The sequence below is a fragment of the Mauremys reevesii genome, linkage group 25 (genome assembly GCF_016161935.1).
Source record: "Mauremys reevesii isolate NIE-2019 linkage group 25, ASM1616193v1, whole genome shotgun sequence".
NCBI classification, from domain to species: Eukaryota; Metazoa; Chordata; order Testudines; family Geoemydidae; genus Mauremys; species Mauremys reevesii.
The window spans coordinates 5116321-5140859 of record NC_052647.1 but is presented as its reverse complement, the minus strand read 5'-3'; the positions used below and the strand labels follow the sequence as shown (position 1 = coordinate 5140859).

Sequence of the window (24539 nt, the reverse complement as noted above, 5' to 3'; positions counted from 1 at the left end):
TCCAGAGCTGCAGGCTGTGGGTTCAAGTCCTGCTGGGGGGGTCTGGGAGGTTCCCTGAGGGGGGACTGGCTACCAACATGGCTGCTGCCGATGTAATTTCCCCACATACACAGGTGAGGCAGAAGCAGAGAGAGGGGGGTGAAGGAAGGTCTAAGAGTTGGGGTGCGCTCTAACCACTAGACTCCCCTCCCAGAGCTGCAGACAGAACCCGGGTGTCCTGCTGCCGCACAGGGCTGTGAGCAGAGGAGGGGAAGGGCAGAGGCGGTGCACAGCAGGGGGCCCTCCCTCCAGGTTGGTGCAGCTGGGCGGGCGGTTCGTGCCCTGGCAGTGGTAGGGGAAGGAGACCAGTCTCCCTCTGCCAGGACTTCGGGGAGCCCTGGCTGCTGTTGGTTCCAGACCCCACCACCAGGAGGCGCTGGTTGGCCTGAAATTCCCCACATTGTTCTGGCCATTCCTGTCATGGCGGAACCTTCCGAATTGGGATTTGTCCCCTGCCCAATATGGGCAGACAGGGAGGGGGATGGGGCCCACCCTGGCCAATGGGGCAGGAGGGGGTTGGATCTGGGACCTCCAGCATTAAAAGCACGTGAGCTAAAAGAGCAGCTTTGTTAGCTGGCAGTTGAAGGAGGTTGTTATCCCCTATGTGGACCAGCCGCTGCCCTGATGGGGAGGGAGCACAGTGCATTTAGCTAGTGTGTTACCTCCCTGGAACAACCTCGGCCCCAAACGCCTGTCGTCTGCGATCCCTGCCACATGTCCCCACAACAACTGCCCCCATCCCAGTTCTGAAGCCCAAGGCAGAGACCTGGGGCCTGATTCCCAGTGCTCCTGTCCCAGGGGCAGAGAATAGCCACAGCGCAGGGCGCCCTGATCCGCCCCCTATGCCAGGGGCTGGGAGCAAGGCACGTGCAGGGCCCCCCCCAACATTTCTGCACCCGGGGGTGGGATTCTCAGGGGGCCATGTGCAGCCCTGTACGGCACTGATGGAGGATGGGTCCGGGCGTCAGGCCCTGCAGCATCCTGAGGAGCGGGGCAGGGGGCAGGGGGCAGCGCAGACCATGGGCCATAGTGTGAGCCCCCCCGTCTCCCCGCATCGGCGGCTTTGAACCGGGGCTTGAAACGCCAGGAGCCAGGGACTGACGCGGGAGCCGCAGGACACAGAGCCAGGCAGGTGATTAAAGGGATGGCAGGTGCATTATGGGAGATTTGCTCACGCTCTCCCGACCTTGGCAGCTGCCCCTCAAAGGGGAGCGGAGAATGGAGCCGTCTCCGGCACGGCCCCTGTGGCGAGCGCGGGGCCTGACGGGGGGAAAGGGGCGGGGGACAGGCCGAGTGAATGGGGAGGGGTGGGGCTGGGGCATGTGAGTATCTTTATGTGAGTGTGTGATGTGGGGGTGGGGGAGCGTGTGTCTGTGTGTGCAAAGGTGTGTGTTTGTCTGCAATTTTCCATTTGTGTGTGCGAGTGTGTTTTGTGTGCCCATTTGGGCATAACACGCCTATGCATGCATGTGTGTGTCTGTGAGTCCCTGTGTGTGTGTCCATTTGCCTGGATATGAGTGTGTGTGTACTTATGTGTATGTGTTTGGGCATGGGTGTGCCTTGGGCTGTGTGTCCATGGGCTTGTAGGGGTTAGGGAGCATGCATTTGTGTCTGCACAACACTGCCCTCAGGTGGGCACAATATGAACCGCTCGGCTGTGTGTCCTATGCCCTACACTGCCCCCAGCCAGGGGGATTCTCCAATGATTCTGGTTGAAATGGGAATAACAATATCATCTGTGGTGCACTTTGCCCCTGAGATACAGGAACACACCATGGTGTGTGGTGTGTAGGACCACATCCCCTGTACACATGATACTGACCACTTAGCTCAGTCCCCAGAGCGGTGCCCCCTAGTGGTGGATCAGTCCAATCAGCCTTATGTCCTGCCTTTGCTCTCCCGTGGGGCTGGGGGAAGCCAAGCCTTGGGGCCCAGCCCCCCTCACTCACAGTAGAGTCCTTGTTTTAAATCTCCTCCTCCCCCCCACCGTCTCTTCCCTGATCTAACTTTAGAAACGGAAGCAGATAGCGCTGAGATGATCAGATTAAACAGGAATCTCCCCTACTCCCTGGCGTGGGGACCATGACGATGCTACCCATGGGGTGGGGTGGGGGGACGGGGCAGCCGTAAGTCTGTGCAAAGGGTCCCGTGCAAAGCGCACTCAGCAGGTACTGAGCACTGCAGCCCCCTCCATGCTCTTCCATCTATGCTGTGTCCTCTTAACAAGCTCCCCACCCCCAGCTCTCATAACATGGTTTCCCCCAGTGACAGCAAGAGATAGTCCCTACCCCAATCTAAAGAGATCTGGAAACTGAGGCACAGAGAGGGGAAATGATTTGCCCAGTGTCACACAGCAAGACAGTGGCAACCCAGGAGTCCTGACTCCCAGCCTCCACTCCACTATCGCTGCGAGCACTGGGGGACACGTCTCCCCTCTGGGGGGCGCTGCAGGGTGGGGGCCCAGGCTGTTCCGCAGCCCCTAGTGGTGGCACTGGGCAATGCAGGCTGCAGACCCAGGGGGAACCCAGGGTCTATCTGTGTCCTGGGTGCAGCTGGAGATCGGGCGCCCCCTGGAGATCCCAGACCCCCTGCTCCCCCCGCCCGCTGTGGAGCCCCCGTCCTACCTTGTGTGGCTGAGGTGACGAGGATGGCGGTGACGCAGAGGCTCCAGAGGGCGTGGGCGAGGCGGGCCATGGTGCCGGCCGGGCGATTGGCACGCTCGCTCCCTGGCACGGCTCTCAGCGGCCCGAGCCCGGGGCCTCTCCCGGCATCACACAGGAGGGACGATCCGGCAGACAGCAAGCCTGGGGGAGGGAGGGGGGAGAAGCCATGAAACAAGCTGGGGGGGCTGCGGGGTTCACCCCACCCCATGCGCGGCAAGAACCCCCTCCTCTATCTCCCAGCCCAGTAGCACCAGCATTGGAGAGGGGAATTCCCCCCCTCGAGGACCTTCTATTCTCCAGGGCAGGGATTGACAACACCCAGCCCCACTGGCTTCCCTAGTCCACCGCCAGCTAGGACCAGCCCTGGCACGGGAAGGGTTAATAATGGGCTGACCCAGCTCTGTGCGATCGTGGGAGAGTGGGGTGGAGGGGTAATGGGGCGGGGGGGCCTGGGAGCCAGGACTCCTGGGTTCTCTGCCCAGCTCTGGGAGGGGAGCGGGGTGTAGTGGTACTAGAGGGGGCTGGGAGCCAGGACTCCTGGGTTCTCTGCCCAGCTCTGGGAGGGGAGCGGGGTGTAGTGGTACTAGAGGGGGCTGGGAGCCAGGACTCCTGGGTTCTCTGCCCAGCTCTGGGAGGGGAGCGGGGTGTAGTGGTACTAGAGGGGGCTGGGAGCCAGGACTCCTGGGTTCCCTCCCCAGCTCGGGGGTTCCTGTGCTTTAGTGGTGAGTGCTGCTCCCCGGGGACGCCGCCCGGGGGCCCAGCCGTGCGGGTAATGCCAGCTCCCCCAGGGCAGTGCTGACACCTGCGCGCCAGGCTCCAGTGCCCCGGCTGGCAAAGCCCCTGCAGGTTCCTGTCTGACAGTTCGGCCGGGGCCTCTGCGCTCATCAGTGTCACAGCTCCAGCGCAGCGCAGCAGCCTGGGGGCCCTGGGGGACCCTGGCGACTCAAGGGGGGCCCTGGGGGAGAGCAGCTGAGCCATGAAGGTGGAACCACCTTGGGCAAAGAGCAGAGCTGGATCATACAGCTGGCTTCAGACAGGACTCCTGGGTCCCGCCCCCCGAGCTCGGGGAGGGGGGGCTAGTGTGGCGAGCAGGGGGGGGCTGGGAGTCAGAACTCCTGGGTTCCATCCCTGGCTGGGGGGGGAAGATGAATAAGGACTAAGGACACCTGGGTTCTACTCCCAGCTCGGCTGAGTGAACTTGAGTCCAGGCCCCCTTGTGCCTCAGTTTCCCCATCCCTGATATGGGAAGAACAGCCCTTCCCAGCTCCAGTGGGGGTGGGGATTGGGCGCTCAGAGCTTCTATAGTCACGTAACACTAGAGCTGTCTCCCGAGCTGTGTCCCACCCCCCCTCGTAGCACTGAATGGGGCTGGGGGCCCAGAGCCCTGCACTGGAGTGGGGGGGGGACACTTGGGCAGGAGAGGGGGTGGATGGGGGGAAGGTCAGAGACAGGCAGCTCTTGGGGGCATGGAGGTGGGGGGGGAGGACTGAGGACAGGGTGGCCCCAGCAGCCCCCCCCAGAGAAGGGGGTTCTAGTCATTCACCCAGGGATGAGCCAAGCCAGGGATGCCAACACATAGCAATGGGCACGAGGCCAGCAGGGGGGTGGCTGAGCCCCTCATAAATTTCCCAGCCCCTCAGCAGAGAACAAAGGAGGCCGGCTGGGGGTGGGGCTGGGGGGAAACCCTGCTGCAGCCCCCCCCCCCCATCACAGCCTGGGAAGAACAGCGGGTGCTGGGAAGGAGGGGACCCCCCGGTAGGTCTTGCTGCCAGCACGTCCTAGCCACTCATCTCCCAGCCCCTGGGCACAGGGAGGTGGTAAATGAGCCCCCCGGCCCCAGCACTCCGCAGCACTGCACTGGGGTCAGCACTGACTGTGAGGGGAGAGCGACCCCGCTGAGCCCACCACCCTGCTCCCCACAGCACAGCGCCCCCCGCTGAGCCACCCGCCCCGCTCCCTGCCCCACAGCGCCCCCTGCTGGCCCCCGCCCACTCCCTGCAGCACAGCGCCCCACTGAGCCCCCGCCCGCTCCCTGCAGCACAGCGCCCCCCGCTGAGCCCCCCACCCTGCTCCCCACAGCACAGCGCCCCCCGCTGAGCCCCCCACCCTGCTCCCCACAGCACAGCGCCCCCTGCTGAGCCCCCACCCTGCTCCCCAGCACAGCGCCCCGCTGAGCCCCCACCCTGCTTCCCGCAGCACGGCACCCCTGCTGAGCCCCCGCTCCCCACAGCACAGCGCCCCCTGCTGAGCCCCCCTGCTCCCTGCAGCACAATGCCCCTGCTGAGCCCCCCCCGCTCCCGCAGCACGGCGCCCCGCTGAGCCCCACTCTGCTGCCTACAGCACAGCGCACCCTGCTGAGCCCCCCCACTCACAGCAGCACAGCGCCCCTACTGAGCGCCCTTGCTCCCTGCAGCACAGCGCCCCTGCTGAGCCCCCAGCTCCCTGAAGCACAGCGCCCCTGCTGAGCCCCCACTCCCTGCAGCACAGCGCCCCATGCTGAGCCCCCCCCACCCTGCTGCCTACAGCACAGCGCCCCCTAGTGCCACACTGGGGCATTGGGGTCAGCACTGACTGAGGGGACAGCACCCCCTGCTGAGCCCTTGGCCTCACCCCTTAGTGACAGACTGCAGCTCTCCCCACCATCTGCGGTCCCAGCTCACCCCTGCTTAGCCAGAAGTGGGAACTAGTGGTGACAGCTGAAGGGCTGGGAGTCCGGACGCCGGGGTTCTTTTCCCGGCTCTGGGATGGGGGTTGGGCGTAGCAGTGAGAACAGGCCAGGCTGAGTGACGCTGGGTTTGTCGAGGGATCCCGGACACTGGGATGCCCCCGTGGACTGGAGCCCTGGCCAGCAGGACCCCGGCTGTGCCATCCGCACATCTCTCCCTCCCGCCCGGCTGCAGGAGCTGGGCCCGGAGCGCAGGCAGCACATGTGAACGGAGCTTTCCAAGGCTCCTAATTATGGCTTCCTGGTCTCTCCGGGAGGCGGCTCGGTCTCCTGGGTGAAGACACCGCAGTTTAAGAAACTGCCTAATTACATCTCAAACTGCCAAATTATGGCAGATCAGCCGGGAGGGGAGGGGTCTGGTGTGTGGTTCGCCCACACGCCTGGGCTCTAGCCTCAGCTTGGGGAGAGGAGTAGGGGTTATTGGTTAGAGCAGGCAGCTGGGAGCCAGGACTCCTGGGTTCTATTTCTGGCTCTTGGAGGGGAGCGGGGTCTAGTGGTCACAGCAGGGGGGGCGGATCTGGCCTCCTGGATTCCCTTGCTACATCCTGGTGTGACTCATGAGCAAGTGCTTTGCCCCCTTCTGTGCCTCGGTTTCCCCATGTGTAGAACAGAACTAATGAGGGTGGGCCCAACGCTTAGACAACATGGGGGGTTTTGGTGATGCGAACACTTTGGGACCCTTGCTAGATGCAAGTCGGGTCCTGATCGTTATCAGGAAGAACCAGAACTGGACCCTCCCACTACTGCAGGGGTCGCTGTGGGGCGAAATGACCTAGCTAGGGCCAGGTGAATCGCTCAGCTGAGGGCCCTGCATCAGAACCTTTTCCCAGCGAGTCGGAGCAGGAACTGAGGGGTCCGGGCCAAATTCCAGCATTAATTCTACAATCCTGGTCACCTCATTTCCCTCCTGTAGCTTCTTCACGTGGAAAAGCCACTTGCTCTTGTTCTAAAGTGTCTGACAGTGATGGTGCGTGACAGTGAAACAGCTGCCACGCCTCACCCCAGAAGTGGCTGCATCTCAGGGTTGGGTGAAGGATCCCTGTGCTAATACTGTGTGACTGCTAAACAGCTGCTGAGCCCTGGAACCTCAGTGCTGGCTGAATGATCCCCATGTGGTGTCTCTGTGTGCTGCCAAGCAGCTGCCATGCTCCACACCAGAGGTGGCTGCCTTTCGACGCTGGGCAGGCGAGTCGCGTACAGTGTGGCCGCATGGCTCTTAAAAAGCAGCCGCGCCCCACCCCAGAGCTGGCTGCAATGCTCAATTTATCAAGCGCCCCAGCTCCATTACGGTGCAATACACTGGCTGAAACCCCCACACCCTGCTTGTGCCATGTCCCTGTTTAGCGTCTCCTCGCAAAGGTGCCTCCCAACTCCCTGGAAAGCCACAGCAAAGGGCAGCGAGATGAACAAGCGTCTGGAAATCTCCTGCTCTAGCGCCAACAGATTTATCGGCCTTCGGAGCCCTGGATTCCTGACCCAGCAACAGCGGGTTCCCTGGAAACTCCCCACAGCCCATCCGCTGGGCAGCGCCCAAGCAACAGGGCTGCCAAGTCTGCACACACAGGAGGCTCCTTTCTACAGCAGAAGACGCACAATTATTATCCGCATTAAGGTTGTGACCAGGATGTGGGGGGGCCCCTTTGTGCCGGGCGGTGCCCAGACCCCGACCGAGATCAGGGCCCCCCTTGTGCCAGGCACTGCACAGACCCCGGCCGAGATCAGGGCCCCCTTGTGCCAGGCACTGCACAGACCCCGACTGAGATCAGGGCTCCCCTTGTGCCAGGCACTGCACAGACCCCGGCCGAGATCAGGGCCCCCCTTGTGCCAGGCACTGCACAGACCCCGGCCGAGATCAGGGCCCCCTTGTGCCAGGCACTGCACAGACCCCGACAGAGATCAGGGCCCCCCTTGTGCCAGGCACTGCACAGACCCTGACTGAGATCAGGGCTCCCCTTGTGCCGGGCGCTGCACAGACCCCGACAGAGATCAGGGCCCCCCTTGTGCCAGGCACTGCACAGACCCCGACCGAGATCAGGGCCCCCTTGTGCCGGGCGCTGCACAGACCCCGACCGAGATCAGGGCCCCCCTTGTGCCGGGCGCTGCACAGACCCCGACCGAGATCAGGGCCCCCCTTGTGCCGGGCGCTGCACAGACCCCGACCGAGATCAGGGCCCCCTTGTGCCGGGCGCTGCACAGACCCCGACCGAGATCAGGGCCCCTTTGTGCCAGGTGCTGCCCAGACCCCGACCGAGATCAGGACCCCCCTTGTGCCAGGCCCTGCACAGACCCTGACCGAGATCAGGGCCCCCCTTGTGCCGGGCAATGCACAGACACAGCGAGAGGTTGCCCCTACCCCATAGAGCTCACAATTGAAACAAAGGGAAGGATTGGTCCCCCTTATTTTACAGAAGGGGAAACTGAGGCACCAGGTGATGCAGTGACTCACACCAGGCTGCATGGGGAGTCAGTGGCAGAGCAGGAATCGAGTTCAGCTCTCCTGAGTCCCAGCATCTGACCCACAAGCCCATCCTGCATCAGTGGGTCACGACCTGTTAGCCCTGCAGAGATGGGCCGGGCCTTTTGCAGCACTCCTGTGTGCCCATCTGGCTGCTCCAGCCACAGGGCCGGGACTATTTTAGGACACACCATATCCCAGTGCCCAGTGGGCAGGATGGTCCCCACCCCCTCTCCAGGGACACTTCCGGCCTGGATCCTGCCTCTGCGCTCCGGGGCACGGAAGCTGCCGTCAAATGAGAGGGAATTTGGAGCAGTGCAGCGAAAATGATTAAGGGTCTCGGAGGATTAAATTACAAGGGGAGATTAAAAGAACTAAATACGACTAGCTTGGCTAGACGGCGGCTAAGGAGCGCTCAGATAATTGTCTGGGAGTAGTTGAAGGATGTAAATATCGAACGGGGTGGGTGGGAGGGGAATTATTTGAGAGGAGACGTTAAACTCAAGTGCGGCGTGGTCATGTAGTAAAGCACTGGGGCAGGATGCGGGAAATCTGGGCTCGAATCCCACTTCTGACACCAGCAGGCCGGGTGAATCAGTTCACTGCTTTGTACCCCCATTTCTCCTGCAATCTGCAAATCCTCCCTTGGTCTGTTAGAAGGACGGTGCTGGGCTTAGAGAGGAAGGCAGCTATGGCACTAAGATGGGCTATGGGGAAATCAGCTCCCCTCTGCTGCAAATATTGTGTGTGACCCCTGCAGGAGTCTCTCTGTGCCTCCATTTCCCCACAGGTAACACAGAGAGAACAGTCCCTGCCCTACCACACGGGGGGCTCAGATACTATGGGAAGGGAGCTCTTAGGGGCTGGAATTGCCTCAGCAGCACAGTGGTGGGGGGTTTCAAGGCCCAGCTCCTGGAGTCAGAAGAACCTGTGGCCCTGGGGGCAGCAGGGAAAAGCTGGCTTCAGAGGAGGAAAAAAGAATCCTGAATTCATTGTTATCTAATAAAACAAATCTCATGATTTTAAGTCCATCTCCCAGTGTTGGGGCCTGGTTCACGTCCGAAGTTGGCAATGCTGCCATCTCTCGCTACATTTGTACAGCCCCTGGCACAACGGGTGCCGAGCTCAGTTGGTGCCATTTTTTATTATTCTTGGGGAGGCAGCATGGCCTAGTGCAGAGAGCACTGGACTGGGACTCTGGAGCCCTGGGCTTTATTCTCGGCTCTGCCGCTGGCCTGCTGGATAACCTGGGGCAAGTCCCTTCCCCGCTCTGTGCCTCAGTTTTCCCAGCTGTAAAGCGGGGATAATGCTACTGACCTTCCTTTGTAAAGTGCTTGGAGCCTGACTGATGAAAAAGACTGATTAAGAGTCATTATTCATTTGTAATGTGGTAGCACCCAGGAGCCCCCGTGACAGATCAGGACCCCATTGTGCCAGGCGCTGCACAGACACAGAGCACAAAGCTGGCCCCGCCCCCAAGAGCCGACAGTCTACGTCCAGTCTCTGGACTAGAAATGACTCTGGCTCTGTGCTGAGAATCAAACCCACGGCGTCTCTTGCAGATGACAGGTGCGACGGCGCCCCCTGATCCCAGCCTGATTCCACATGGGAGTCATGTATGCAGGGAGCAGGGCAGCTAATCTTGGCCAAACAAGCAGAGCTGACTGCCACCCCCACCACTGGAGCCTCACGAGGGTGGGGGAGGGAATCCCCATGGACGTTATGCAGTCTGGGGGCTCTGGCACTCATCTGCGTGGTTCTGAGCCTGGGTGGCACACCCACTCCATGGGTGGCACCATCTCTAGGGGGTAGCCAAGGAGAACCAGTGTCGCTTAGCAACATTTAGGTGTCCCGGTTACATCGGGGAGAGGTTATTGGGGGACATGCACAGGATATGACCTCCCCCGGGGGAGGGGCCAGTGTGGATCATGGCTCCACCCACAATCCTTCCTCTGAGGGCGAGAGAGTCTCCTCCACCGCAGCCCTCGCCATGTGGCCAGCGGGCACAGCACAGCCTGCCAGGCAGACTCGCGCCTGCAGCTCCACCAGGGTTTGCAATTAAAAGCCGCAATTAATGGGCCGATGTAATGCTGCGAAGCAGGGGGCGGGGAGATGCTGCGTGAATGGGGCACATGATACCGCAAAGCCGCAGGGTACAGACCGTCCTATCGGCCACTGGCCAGCCCTGGGTGAGTGACCGGCCCTCCGGCCTTGGTCGCCTGCAGGAGCTCTCGCTCTGGTCCTTTCACCATGCCGAGCTCTTTAGTGGGAGGGCTCCAAATCACGCTCCCTGTTTTCCCGGGGAGGGCGGGGGGACCAGCTCACCCTGTGTGTGAGTGAGTGGCAGTGCGGGGAAGAGAACCCAGGAGTCCTGACTCCCAGCGTCCCCACTACCTGGCTCTACCCAGCAGACCTCTCTCCCCTCTCAGAGCCAAGAAGAGAACCCAGGAGTCCTGGCTCTCAACCCCCACTGCCAGCTCTACCCATCAGACCTCACTCCCCTCCTGGAGCTGGGAAGAGAACCCAAGAGTCCTGGCTCTCAGCCCCTGCTGCCAGCTCTACCCATCAGACCTCACTCCCCTCACGGAGCTGGGAAGAGAACCCAGGAGTCCTGGATCTCATCCCCTCGCCCCCAGCTCTACCCAGCAGACCTCACTCCCCTCCTGGAGCCGGGAAGAGAACCCAGGAGTCCTGGCTCTCAGCCCCTCACCCCCAGCTCCACCCAGCAGACCTCATTCCCCTCCTGGAGCCGGGAAGAGAACCCAGGAGTCCTGACTCTCATCCCCTCACCCCCAGCTCTACCCACCAGACCTCACTCCCCTCCTGGAGCTGGGAAGAGAACCCAGGAGTCCTGACTCTCATCCCCTCGCCCCCAGGTCTACCCAGCTGACCTCACTCCCCTCTCAGCCCTGGGAAGAGAACCCAGGAGTCCTGGCTCCCCGGCAAGCCCCCCTTCCCTTTGACAGTGGGATCTTTACTGACAAAGGCCCTTACTCTAGAACCCGTGACGCATCTCCATGGTAACAGCTCATCTTCGTAGCTCCTTGACACTCAGATACATGTTAGGTGGGGGGGGAGGTGAAGAGGGGAGGGGTCCAAAGACAGGGGGTGCGGGATGGTTTTGAAATCAGCAATCAAGCCCCCAGCTGCTCATCAGGCACAATCAAACCCGCCTGCATCCACCCTGCCCCCAGATCTGGGGGTGCCCAGAGGGAAATGACCCATTTCCTTGGCCGAGCCCTTGTCAGCAGCATCCCGGCCCAGTTGCAGAGCCTGCCCCCCCCCATACCCCCGCAAACGTACTCTCCCAGCCTGTGCAAATGGCAGCGTCACCTCGCTGAGCTGCCGACAGGCCCATCTAGCCCGGCGTCCTGGCATGGGACTATCGACAGCCCCGGGCCATTGGTTACGGCTCCATGTATTGAAGGAGCCTTAGAACTGAGCTGGGAAATCAGGGTCATCCCTGCTCCTTTATCTGGGGCACAGGAAGCCTGAAATGGTTGGTTTTTCTGCTTGAAATTCAAGTCTCGTCCACTCTGGGCGTCTCTATGGAAAACTAGGGATCAGACTGGATTCTGAGAGCAGTGATTCCACACACACCTCAGCTCATTCATGCCGGGAAGTGAGATGGTTTGAAAAAACATCTGAGCTGTTTAAAATCCCAGGGTCTGACGCTCCCACGGCTTTTCCCCTTTACACCAGGGCCCGGTGAGTGTGAAACACAACAGTTTCACACTCCCCTTACACTGGTGCAAGTGAGCTCCCAATGTCCTGGATAAACCAGGAGCAGAGTTTGCATTTAGTATTGGTGTTTATTGAACTCCAACACCCAAGGAGCAGTTGGGAGAAAATAAGTCCCTGATAAAGAAGCAACACCTCACCCCCCCCTTGCCCTTCCAGTTAAAGCTGTTTTCTCTGATTTCGATCTCTGTTTTTAAAACGTGTTCACTAACATCTGTTAGTTAAGGGCGTGTCTAGACAGGGCTAGAAGGCTTGTTTTAACCCATGTTAGTTAACATCTTTTAGACCGGGAAAGTTGTGTTTTTACCGACATTAGCTAGTCAGGATGAAGCCTAGATAGCAAAGCAGAGAGCAGGAGCTAAAATACAACCTGGTCTGTCCACACTGGACTTCTAAAACACGGGAGCTAACCTGTTTTTAAAATACACCTAGTCTAGACCAGCTCTGACGTGCCAGCTCAGGGGTGGGCAAACTTTTTGCCCCGAGGGCCACATCAGGGAACAGAAATTGTATGGCGGGCCATGAATGCTCAGGAAATTGGGGGTTGGGGTGTGGGAGGGGGTGAGGGCTCCAGCTCGGGGTGCAGGCTCTGGGATAGGGCTGGGGATGAGGGGTTGGGGGTGCAGGAGGGTGCTCTGGGCTGGGACCGAGGGATTCGAGGGCAGGTGGGGGATCAGGGCTGGGGCAGGGGGTTGGGGCCCGGGAGGGAGGCAGGCTCTAGGTGGCACTCACCTCAAGCAGCTCCCAGAAGCTGCGGCATGTCCTCCCTCCAGCTCCTATGAAGAGGCGCAGCCAGGCAGCTCTGCACACTGCCCCCTCCACAGGCACTGCCACTGCAGCTTCCCTTGGCCGCGGTTCCCAGCCAATGGGAGCTGCGGGGGTGGCGCATGGAGTAGGGGCAGCCTGCAGAGCATCCTGGCTGCCCCTACACGTAGGAGCCAGAGGCGGGACATACCGCTGCTTCCAGGAGCTATGTGGAGTGGGGCAAGTCCCAGACCCCACTCCCCAGCTGAAGCACCAGAGCGAGGCAAGACCCGGACCCCGCTCCCCAGCAGGAGCACCGGAGCAGAGGAAGCCCCAGACTCCGCCCCCCGGCTGGAGCACCGGAGCAGAGCAAGCCCCAGACCCCGCTCCCCAGCTGGAGCACCGGAGCAGAGCAAGCCCTGGACCCCGCTCCCCGGCTGGAGCACCGGAGCAGGGCAAGCCCCGGACCCTGCTCCCCGGCTGGAGCACCGGAGCAGAGCAAGCCCCAGACCCCGCTCCCCGGCTGGAGCACCGGAGCAGAGCAAGCCCCAGACCCCGCTCCCCGGCTGGAGCACCGGAGCAGGGCAAGCCCCAGACCCCGCTCCCCGGCTGGAGCACCGGAGCAGGGCAAGCCCCGGACCCCGCTCCCCGGCTGGAGCACAGCAAGCCCCAGACCCCGCTCCCTGGCTGGAGCACCGGAGCAGAGCAAGCCCCAGACCCCGCTCCCCGGCTGGAGCACTGGAGCAGAGCAAGCCCTGGACCCCGCTCTCTGGCTGGAGCACCGGAGCAGGGCAAGCCCCAGACCCCACTCCCCAGCGGGAGCTCGAGTGCTGGATTAAAAAGTCTGGAGCCGGATGCGGCCCCCGGGCCGTAGTTTGCCCATCCCTGCACTAGCTAGTTGAGTTGAATTTGCTCCTACTCAACCAGTTAGCATGGGCTGAAAATCCACATTGTCTTGTGCACACCCATTTTAGGCCCTGGGTTTTTTGAGGCTGCGTTGATATAACTATCTCTGGCACAAATCACTCCGAGCGACTTGATTACACTGGTGCAAAAACTACAGTAGGTTTCACCTACCCCTGCCCTGCCCCTCTTAGAATAACAGTAATCGCCAGCTCCCATCCATCACCCAGCATCCATAGACCTCAAAGCCCTTCACAAAGGAGAGCAGGATCAATTTGTAGATGGGGAAACTGAGGCAGGGGGCAGGAAAGTGACTCGCCCAAGGTTACCCATCAGGCCAGTGGCACAACTGGGAATAGAGTCCCAGGTCGGGGCTTCTTCCCCTAGGGATTTCGACCCATAGAACAATAAATTCACAGCTTAGGTTACACCACAAAACAAGCTGCCGTAGCCAACGCAGCGGATCTGGCTAGCAATCCACGTGGAGGAGGGCGCAGGTAGCTTTCCTGCAGTCAGGTTAGCTCCCTCCAGCTAGCTTAACTCAAATGAAAACCCCAGTGCCAATCGCAGCTACCGCTGGGTTTTCACAATGATTTTGTCTGGCCAAACTACAGAAGGTGTCAGTGAAGCCTGGGCTACAGCAGAAGTCCATTTTTTTATCGTTTCGACAGATAATATCAATGTTTATTTTTAACCATTTCCCCCCCCCCCCCCAGTTTTATCAATTTCAGTTTTCACACTCACGGGAAATGATGGGGGGGTGTGAAAGACGCTCATTCTCCGATGACAGCAGAGGTTGAGATTCAAACCGGTTTCTAACCATTCAAATGCACATTGTCAATGTCACATCTCAAAACACACCAAGTAAATTGCCTTCAATCAAACGTTCGCAAGCGGCACTTTTCTTACTCCGCCTCTCTCATAAATATCATCGCTGGGGGGGGGGGTCGTGGGTTTGCGTGTGTCCGGAGAAGTGGACGTTTGCCAACACTTATGGATGAAAATGGAATCCTTCCCAGGCTATCTATAGACAGAGTTTGCACCAGCATAGCCAGGGCACTTAGGAATGTGATTATTTTACTGACAGTGATCGTGATCCAAATTCTACTGTGGACGCAGTTAAACTGGCTTGTACCATTCACCCCCCGGAAGGGGAAGAGTTACACTGAATTAAGCACATTTACACTATTGTGACTGCATCTGCAGGAGGGGGTTGCACCATTTTAACTAGAGCGGTGTATAATAATCTATCCGGACAGCTCCAACGGCTTCGTAAAGAGGGCCCGGGTTCCTACTGCCACGGGGAAACTGAGGCACGGAGTGACTTGCCCCGAGGGAAGTCAGCAGCAGAGTTGGGAACAGAACCCAGGAGTTCAGAACCTCAGCCCGCTGCAGTAACCACTAAATCTCATTCCCCTCCCACGAGTCCAGCCTCCTAGACCGTTACCTCCTCAAATGGGACAACCCATCCAGAGCTCGGGCTAGAACCCAGGAGCCCTGACTCCCGGCTTCTGCTTCCTCTAGGCCCCACTCCCCTCACGCAGCCGGGATAGAACCCAGGAGTTCTGGCTCTCAGCCCTATTTGCTATCATGCAGGACAGGGATGGGCTGAGGATTTCCAGAAGGAGAGAATTTTACACCCGGGTTATTGCAAGGGCTCTTTAACGACAGTCACAGCTTTGCTTTGACCCTTTGTGCGAAAACCAGAAACTGCAGCACAGTGCCCCCTAGCACCGCTCTGGGGTACTGGGGTCAGCCCTGACTGCATGGGGAGAGCGCCCCCTACGGAGCACCCCCTGCTCCCTGCAGCACAGCGCCCCCTAGCACCGCTCTGGGGTACTGGGGTCACCCCTGACTGTGTGGGGAGAGCGCCCCCTACGGAGCACCCCCTGCTCCCTGCAGCACAGCGCCCCCTAGCACCACTCTGGGGTACTGGGGTCACCCCTGACTGTGTGGGGAGAGCGCCCCCTACGGAGCCCCTACCCTGCTCCCTGCAGCACAGCGCCCCCTAGCACCGCTCTGGGGTACTGGGGTCAGCCCTGACTGCGTGGGGAGAGTGCCCCCTACGGAGCACCCCCTGCTCCCTGCAGCACAGCGCCCCCTAGCACCACTCTGGGGTACTGGGGTCAGCCCTGACTGCGTGGGGAGAGCGCCCCCTACAGAGCACCCCCTGCTCCCTGCAGCACAGCGCCCCCTAGCACCACTCTGGGGTACTGGGGTCAGCCCTGACTGCGTGGGGAGAGCGCCCCCTACGGAGCACACCCTGCTCCCTGCAGCACAGCACCCCCTAGCACCGCTCTGGGGTACTGGGGTCAGCCCTGACTGCGTGGGGAGAGCGCCCCCTACGGAGCCCCCACTCTGCTCCCTGCAGCACAGCGCCCCTAGCACCGCTCTGGGGTACTGGGGTCAGCCCTGACTGCGTGGGGAGAGTGCCCCCTACGGAGCCCCCACCCTGCTCCCTGCAGCACAGCGCCCCCAGCTGAGCTGCGAGGACCTGACAGGCTGCCAGCCCAGTAGGCAGACGAGGGATGTACAGGGACAGACGGGTGGTGAACAGGGGTAGATACAAGCCCCCCCTTCCCCACTCCCCTCAGCACATCTCGATGATACCTCCGGCCCCTCTATCCCCTGCCAAGCCAATGGGCGCTGCCCTCCCCCATGGCAGGGTGCCCCACAGCCGTTAGAAGGGAGGTGTGGCGCTGCCCCCCCCGGTACCCGCCCAGTGCTCCCTGCTCCCATATGCAGCGCGGGAGGGTGAGGAGTCGCTGGGGCTGGATTTAGTCTCCTTATTATGCAGGAAACATAATGTTCTGCTGAGGCTCTTACGGAAGCGGGCGAGAGCTATTTGCAGGCTGGGCCGCCTGCTCTCCCCCACGCCTGCGGGCGGGCACAGCCCTGCTGCCAGCTGCTCCCTGCCCTCTGGCCTGCAGCCCCCGCCGGGCACTGCAGATCGCCCCAGGCAGGGCCCCCCGGCTGCAGCCACCACCAGGGAGCTGTCACAACGGGGCGGGCGGCCTCGGGTCCTGGCTCCAGTGTTTGCCTCAGCAATTCCCAGCACTCTCCTCCGGCGTGTGGGGCGGCGGGTCTGTCCACATGCCAGCTGCCGTCCCACAGTGCACACACCCAGGGGTCCCATAGCCATGGGGGGCAGCAATGCATCCTGGGTAAATCCTCCGCCAATGACCGCAGGGCACCATATCCACAACATGGGGAGATGCAATGCATTCTGGGATGCCTCCGCCCAGCGTGCAGGGAGCTGTCAGGGCCGAGACAGTGGCACCGGCCTCGGGTCCCATAGAATCATAGAATATCAGGGGTGGAAGGGACCTCAGGAGGTCATCTAGCCCAACCCCCTGCTCAAAGCAGGATCAATCCCCAGACAGATTTTTGCCTCAGATCCCTAAGTGGCCCCCTCAAGGATTGAACTCACAACCAGTTTAGCAGGCCAGTGCTCAAACCACTGAGCGATCCCTCCTCCCATTGCTGCTCCAATTGCACCCACCGGCCCCAGCTGGACCCGCCGCAGTCCGTGCCCAGAGAGCGACTATTCTGAGCCAGCCACGCCAGGAGCCACAGCCTGGCCAGGGGCTGCTTCAGCCACGTGGCTACGGCCGACTGACCACCGGCGGGAGCCATTCACAGCCCAGGGAATGGGCCTGGCCTCCTGGTGACTGCAGGGCACCCCGGGGAGTCTACCACAATGCACCACTACAGACCTGGCTGTGCTGGTGCATGCTGGGAAACTCTGGGCCTCTGCCCCACAGCTGAGGCCAGACCATAGACCCCATGGTGAGATAAGAGAGCTGCCTCCTAACCCACCCGGGGGCTCTGTCCCCCTGAAAGCCATGACTCAGGGAAATGAAATCTCCTGGAACGGGAATGAAAGGCAGTGAATCACCTCAGTGAGCTGCTAAAGCGCCCCTGGGGGCCAGGATTAGTGCCGAGCACTCACACGGGTCTCCAAGCGCCCTGCAACCAGGCCTTATCGGCGCTGGGGGGACAGGGAAACTGAGGCACCGGAGTGACTTGCTCAAGGTCTCACAGCAAGTAGGTGGCAGAGCTGAGACTGGAATCCAGGTGTCGTGATTCCCAGCTCCCTGCTTTAACCACTAGACCCCACTCCTCTCCCAGAGCTGGGGCTAGAACCCAGGAGTCCTGATTCCGAGCTCCTCCCCCAGTCTAAGCACGGCTCTGCTGTCCTTCCCACACTTAGCCATGGGCTCCGGGAGCCCGGAGAGCCACTGTCCCCAAATCACCTTTACCAGGATCAGGAGATCCGCCCCTGCCCAGGACTCCCAGGCAGCCACTCAGGGGTGGGTCCTTCTGTGAATCAGCTGGGTCCATCGAAATCTGGGGGGCTGGGGGCTGCCTGTAGGCAAGACCTGCTGGGCACATGGCCAGCCTGTGTTTATGTCTCATCTCTGCCTGGCTGCTCGCAGCCCCGGCCTGTCCCTGGATCCCTGGGTCGGGGCCGTCACCCGCAGCAGACGACCCCTGCTCTTGTCGCTGTGACATGCTGGGGGCTGCTGGGTGGGGTTAGTGCTTGGGCGGGAGAGTGAGGAAAAGGGGGCGGGGGGCTCTGGAAGGGGCTGCTTTTCCCTCTGGAACAGGTCTAGGAGGCGCTGTGCTTTTCCCACAAAACCTGACCTAGGGCAAGTCCTTTCTTGGCTCTGTGCCTCAGTTTCCCTGAAAGCTGCTGGGGCCAGGACTGTGTTTCTGTGCAGTACCTGCCACGCCGGAGCCTCTGTGCGCAGCCAGAAACCCACCCACGACAGACCACGCAGACGCTGCAGCTGGCTCTGGGTACGGCAGGGTCCCGGAAGTGTCACCTCGCAATAACAATTCAGGGCTGGCAGAGGATTTGCCAGCACATCTCAGAGGAGAAGGGGACACGGTGGCTGGAGTGTGAGTCTGTGACGTGGGAGACCCAGATTCAATTTCCTGCCCAGCCGCAGCCTCCTGGGGCAAGTCAATGAGTCAGCCTGTGACTCGGTTTCCCCAAACGGGACTATTAGCACTGCCTGGCCTCCCAGGGGTGTTGGAAGGGTAAATACACCACAAAGTGTGAGGTGCCCAGACCTGGGGCGATGGGGGCCATGTTAACCACACGTACATAGCAGCACTCACACCCCATTACCGCCCGGTAAGTGCCCGGCATGAATATTGTAGGCACGACAGTTGGCCACTTACACCAACTGAATTGTTTTTTCCCACAATGCTGTTCACCGGCATCTCCCACAATACCTTGGAACCGGCCAGCTCGGCATTTGACCTAAGCGGAGAGGAAAACTTGCAAAGGCAAAATCTGTGAATATCCTGCCCCCGGCGCAACCATCACGGACTGATATCCGGCATGCGGCAGCCAAAGCACAGTGGAGACAGGCCCAGCCCAGAACAGGCTCAGGAGCTGGTACAACCTGGCGGGCCGGATCTTAGATGAGGTGTAAGGCGCTTGCTAACGTGTCCTGTAAATACGCCTGGGTTTAGGGGGCGTATCCTCCGCGCACGGGGAATATGCTGCGAGAGAGGAACTGAAGAACAACGCAGTGAATGGTGGGTATTTCGGGGGTGCCCTCAAAATCCGAGGCCCCGGGCTGCAGCCCCCAGCGCCAATCTGGCTATGCCGAGTATCGCCAGTTCAGGGCTCGCTCACACCCGGCTTGTGCTACTCCCGATCCAACGCCTGAAACGGGCCAAACTGGGTGTGAATTTCTACCAGGGAGGGGGAATTTCCCATTGGAACAAGTGGCCCAGGGATGGAGTCTCTGGCCTTGGCTGTTCTTGCCTGGCAACCTAGGAACTGGGCTAGTTATTGGGTCCAATCGAGGGGGAAACTGGGTGAAATTCTCTGGCCTGTGATATCCAGGAGGCCAGACTAGATCATCTCATTCTAATGGTTCCTTCTGGCCTCTGGGAGTCTCTGTATGTCCCAACTTTGCTGTTGGAATATCACACAGCTTCCGCCCTCCAGCATGATCACTGCTCTTAGCGGAGAGGAACTTTCTAACCTCAGGGTAAAGCTGGTGTCTGCAGGAGACAGAACTTTCTCGGGGCTGGTTGGGACAGCGGAACTACCTGCCACATGAACTACGGATCAGCCCAAATGCACGAGCCGGGTGCGTTCCTCCAACCGGCCATCCCTTCCCCACCCATTCTCCTTCGCTACCCAACCTTCTCGGCAGTGACATCAGCCTCCCATCACCCGCTAGGGGCATCCCCCAGCAAGACCCTTGGCGGGTTTGTAGTGCCCTGATCGAGGCTGGGCTGTGCAGGTTCTGTCTACACTAGCAGGCCCCCGGGTGGCTGGTTTCCTAAAAGCCCTGCTCCAGTTCCAACAGGAATGAATCCAGGGAAGCCCCAGGGTCTGGGTTATGCAGGAGGTCAGCCTAGATGATCACAATGGTCCCTTCTGGCCTGGGAACCTATGAATCAATTTCCTGTGGAGATGAATAGAAACATTTCCAGCCCGGAATGGCCCATCTAGCCCAGCGTCCCACATCCGACAGGAGCCAGCTGCCGCAGAGGAAGGTGTAAGAACCCTGCAGTGGCAGCTGGGAGATAATCTGCGCCCACATCAGGTTTTAGCCTGGGCACTAATAGGCAGAGATCGGCTTAAGCATCAAATCAGGAGGTTTTATCTCCCTGCCAATACGCCGCTGGCTGGACTGATTAACTCTGGATAGTCTCCGTCTCCAAAAAACGTCCAACCTCTCTTTGAAGCTCGCTAGGCTCTCGGCCTCGCCGACATCCTGTGGCAGAGAGTTCCAGAGGCTAACGCCACCTGGTGTGAAAAGGGGATTTTCTTTGGTCAGTTCTGAATCTGCCCCTTTCAGCAAACAGACTCTCCTAATCCCCTTTCCCCGCCCCCGCACTTGGCATTATTACAGATTCTTTTAGCCCATCCCCTCGCACCCCGCTCTGAGCACGGAGACCTTTCCCTGCAGCATCAGGACAGGCTGGGGCAGCTTTGAAGGGCCCAGGAGCAGCCCCTGAGGTTGTGAAGGGCTCTCCGGACTTTTGTCTGCTGGTCAGTTTCAATTCTGCCCATGCAGCACTGGCCCCACTCTCCATGGTCCAGCCAATCCCCTTTGGGCCCTGTGGGAATGTTCTTTCTCAGGATTTGCCAACTACTCCACAAGGCTGTGATCTTCCTGCCAAACAGTGCCATGTGGGGGGGAGGGCGGGGAAATCCATGTCTGTAACTGGCCTTGAAGCAGTAGCCAAGCAAAGGGCAATTCACACAATGAGTCTCACTCGAGCTCCTAGAGGCTGCAATTGAGATCAGGGTCTCTTGTGCCGGGCGCTTCACAGATACAGTCCCTGCCCCCAAAAGCTCACTCTTTAAATGGAGGGGAAACTGAGTCACAGAGACAGGAAGGGACTTGCTAAAGGTCACCCAGCAAGGGCAGGAAGAGAACCCGGGAGTCCGGAGTCCCAAGGGAGAGCCCTACCCACTAGGCTACGCTGCCAGCTCAGAGTCCCCAGCCAGTGATGGGCAGGGCTGTGGTTGTCCAGGTGTTGTAGGGAGAGAGGGCTGCTGGGAAATGTAGTTCCCTTTAATCTTTCCATGCAGCTAGAGGCAGCGGCCCCCAGGCAGTGCAGGAGCGGGCAGGTATCCCCAATATCCCACAGCACCGTGTCACATGCAGACCCCCCCCAGTGCCCTCAGCAGTGGGGCACAAACCTGTCTCAGCTACAGGCCTGGGATCTCCCAGCAGCCTCCCTGCACCTGCCCCCAGCCTCAGCAGCCACCGGACTGGAGCAAAAGGCCTTTGCAAAGACCACTAAGGCCCTCAGGACCCCACAGAGCTCTGGCTCGGCCCCTCTGGAGCGGGGCCCCGTGTGTGGGGGGGATTTTCCCCTGTTATCAGCACCCCTGTGGGGCAGCTGGGACCCTGCCCTCAGCTCAGGGACCCATTCCTGGTCCCAGCCTTTCACCCACCAGGTACCATCCAAAGGCCACTGCAGATGGGCACCGGAACCCAGCCCTCCAGCACAGCTCGGCGGGGAGCCAGGTCCGGGGCAGACTAAAGTGGGGAAGATGTTGGTGGGTGGCACAGAAAGGGTTAATGTCTGCAGCCCCAGACAGCTTCAGACTGACTGAGAGCCCAGAGCTGGGTTAGCAGGGGCTGCAGGTCGGGATTGAGGGGCACTGGCAGAGCTGTGGAGGGAGGGATGGGGGGGCTGCGTGTCGGGATTGAGCTGGGCGGAGGGGGGCAGGGCACGGCTAGCAGAGGGCTGCGGGTCGGGATTGAGGGGCATTGGCAGAGCTGGGTGGAGGGGGGCAGGGCTGAGCTAGCAGGGGACTGGGGGTAGGGATTGAGGGGCACTGGCAGAGCTGCGGGGGGGCAGGGCTGGGTTAGCAGGGGCTGCGGGTCGGGATTGAGGGGCACTGGCACAGCCGTGGCAGGGGCAGGGCTGGGGCTGCGAGTGGGGATTAGAAATTCTGCAGTTTTGCTCCATCTCCCACCTCTGCCCCTGCCCCAGCTGGGGGCTCTTTATAACCCTCCAATCTGTGGCTGAGGCCAGAGTTTGATGAAAGCCAGAGGAAGGGGGGGGGGGGAGGTTAATGGCACATCCACATTTTGGATTTGGGTTCTGGGCTCACCCCCTCCCGCTCTGCCGGTGACCCTCAATCCCGACCTCCTGGCCCCCCGCTCTGCCGATCCCAGAGAGATGGCGTGGGACGCCCCGCGGCCGGGGCCGGGGCCTGGGCTGGAGGGAGCTGCTCGGTGTCAGGGCGGGAAGGAGCTGAGGGGGGATCCGGCCTGTCGGTGCGGCGCTGCCATTGTTTGGGCATCGCAGAGCGGCCGGGAGGATTAGCCGAATTTGCTGGGAACAGGCCGTTCTCCGTGTCCTCATTAGCAGCGAGCAGCGTAAATCACAAATCTGAGCACGAGCGACATGTCCCTGCCTCCCCCGGCGAAATGGGATCCGGCTAATCCCGAGAATGGGGGGGGCTCTGAGTGAGAAACCTCCACCCTCAGCTCTGCTAGTGCCCCCCAGTCCCAACCTGCAGCCCCCCCGTTAGCCCAGCTCCTCCGCCCTGAGCTCTGCCGGTGCCCCCCAGTCCCAACCTGCAGCCCCCCGTTAGCCCAGCTCCTCTGCCCTCAGCTCTGCTGGTGCCCCCCAATCCCGACCCACAGCCCCCTGTTAGCCCAGCCTCAGCTCCTCCTCCCTCAGCTGTGCCGGTGCCCCCCAATCCCGACCCAGAGCCCCCGTTAGCCCAGCCTTGGCTCCTCCTCCCTCAGCTCTGCCAGTGCCCCCCAGTCCCGTCCCGCAGCCCCCGTTAGCCCAGCTCCTCTGCCCTCAGCTCTGCCGGTGCCCCCAATCCCGACCCACAGCCCCCATTAGCCCAGCCTCAGCTCCTCCATCACAGCTCTGCTGGTGCCCCCCAATCCTGACCCACAGCCCCCATTAGCCCGGCCTCGGCTCCTCCTCCCTCAGCTCTGCCGGTGCCCCCCACTCCCGACCCACAGCCCCGTAGCCCCGCTCCTCCCCCCTCAGCTCTGCCGGTGCCCCCCACTCCCGTCCCACAGCCCCCCCTTAGCCCTGCCTCTGCTCCTCCATCACAGCTCTGCCGGTGCCCCCCAATCCCGACCCTCAGCCCCCCGTTAGCCCAGCCTCAGCTCCTCCATCACAGCTCTGCCGGTGCCCCGCAATCCCGACCCGCAGCCCCCCATTAGCCCAGCCTCAGCTCCTCCATCACAGCTCTGCTGGTGCCCCCCAATCCTGACCCACAGCCCCCGTTAGCCCTTCCTCAGCTCCTCCACCCTCAGCTCTGCGGGTGCCCCCCACTCCCGACCCACAGCCCCCCATTAGCCCAGCCTCTGCTCCTCCATCACAGCTCTGCCGGTGCCCCCCAATCCCGACCCACAGCCCCCCGTTAGCCCAGCCTCAGCTCCTCCTCCCTCAGCTCTGCCGGTGCCCCCCAATCCCGACCCACAGCCCCCCTTTAGCCCAGCCTCAGCTCCTCCATCACAGCTCTGCCGGTGCCCCCCCTTCCCAACCCGCAGCCCCCCGTTAGCCCAGGCTCGGCTCCTCCATCACAGCTCTGCCGGTGCCCCCCAATCCCGACCCGCAGCCCCCCGTTAGCCCAGCCTCGGCTCCTCCATCACAGCTCTGCCGGTGCCCCTCAATCCCAACCCGCAGCCCCCCACTGTGTCCTCCTGCCTGGTCCCTGCCCTGCTCTGTGTGAGTGTCCTGAGGGTGCTGAGTGCCCAGCATGGGTCCAGCTGGGTGGGGGCCGGGGGTGGGAAGGGCCTGGCTGGAGAACCCCCTCACGGAGCGTCCCTGGCAGATAGGGATGATTAACAGTCACTGCCACAGGCAGCTGCTGGTGTCGGTGCACATGGGCACTTGGGGGTGCCCCCCGCCCAGCCCGCAAGTCAGGGCAGCACCGTGGCGCAGAAATCGTATGGGGCTGAGGGTGGGGGGCCCTGACCAGAGCCTACAGTGAGGAGTGTGTGAATAGGGATAGATAGATAGATAGATAGATAGATAGATAGATGGGGTGACTGGGGATGAATAGACACAGGGACAGAGGCGGTGAATGGGGATGGACAGACAGACGGACAGAGGGGGTGAATGGGATGGATAGAGGGGTGACTGGGAATGGATAGACTGACATAGGGGGTGAATGGGATGTATAGATGAACGGGGGGTGAATGGGGTGGATGGACAGAGAGGGTGATGGGGGTGGACAGACAGACAGACACAGGGGGTGCCTGGGAATGGACAGACGGACGGACAGAGGGGGTGACTGGGGCTGGATAGACAGATGGACATAGGGGGTGAATGGGATGGATAGAGAGACAGACAGAGGGGGTGTACGGGGATGGATATATGGACGGACATAGTGGGTGGACAGACAGATGGACAGAGGGGGTGATGGGGTTGGACAGAGCAGATGGACACCGGGTGATGGGGGTGGACGGAGGGACGGACAGAGGGGCGATGGGGGTGGACAGACAGATGGACACAGCGGGTGACTGGGATAGATACAAAGACAGATAGAGGGGATGATGGGGTGGATAGACGGACGGACAGAGGCGGTGATGGGGGTGGACAGATGGACAGGGCGATGGGGGTGGACAGATGGATGGACAGAGGGGGCGATGGGGGTGGACGGATGGACGGACAGAGGGGGCGATGGGGACGGACAGGCCGACAGACAGAGGGGGCGATGGGGGTGGACGGACGGACGGAGGGGGCGATGGGGACGGACAGGCAGACGGACAGAGGGGGCGATGGGGACGGACAGACGGAC

The 24539-nt window shown here is 61.2% G+C and overlaps 1 protein-coding gene across 4 annotated transcripts in view; it reads right to left on the bottom strand.

The window, feature by feature from the left end:
- ADGRL1 (adhesion G protein-coupled receptor L1) overlaps positions 1 to 24539 on the bottom strand; it is a 93722-nt gene that overhangs the window by 49938 nt on the left and 19245 nt on the right. For all 4 annotated transcript variants that reach the window (XM_039514170.1, XM_039514165.1, XM_039514166.1 and 1 more), the window contains exon 2: positions 2664 to 2843. In XM_039514170.1, the coding sequence (XP_039370104.1) occupies positions 2664 to 2733 (70 nt within the window). In that variant the 5' untranslated portion in view covers positions 2734 to 2843. The remainder of the gene's footprint in view (positions 1 to 2663; positions 2844 to 24539) is intronic.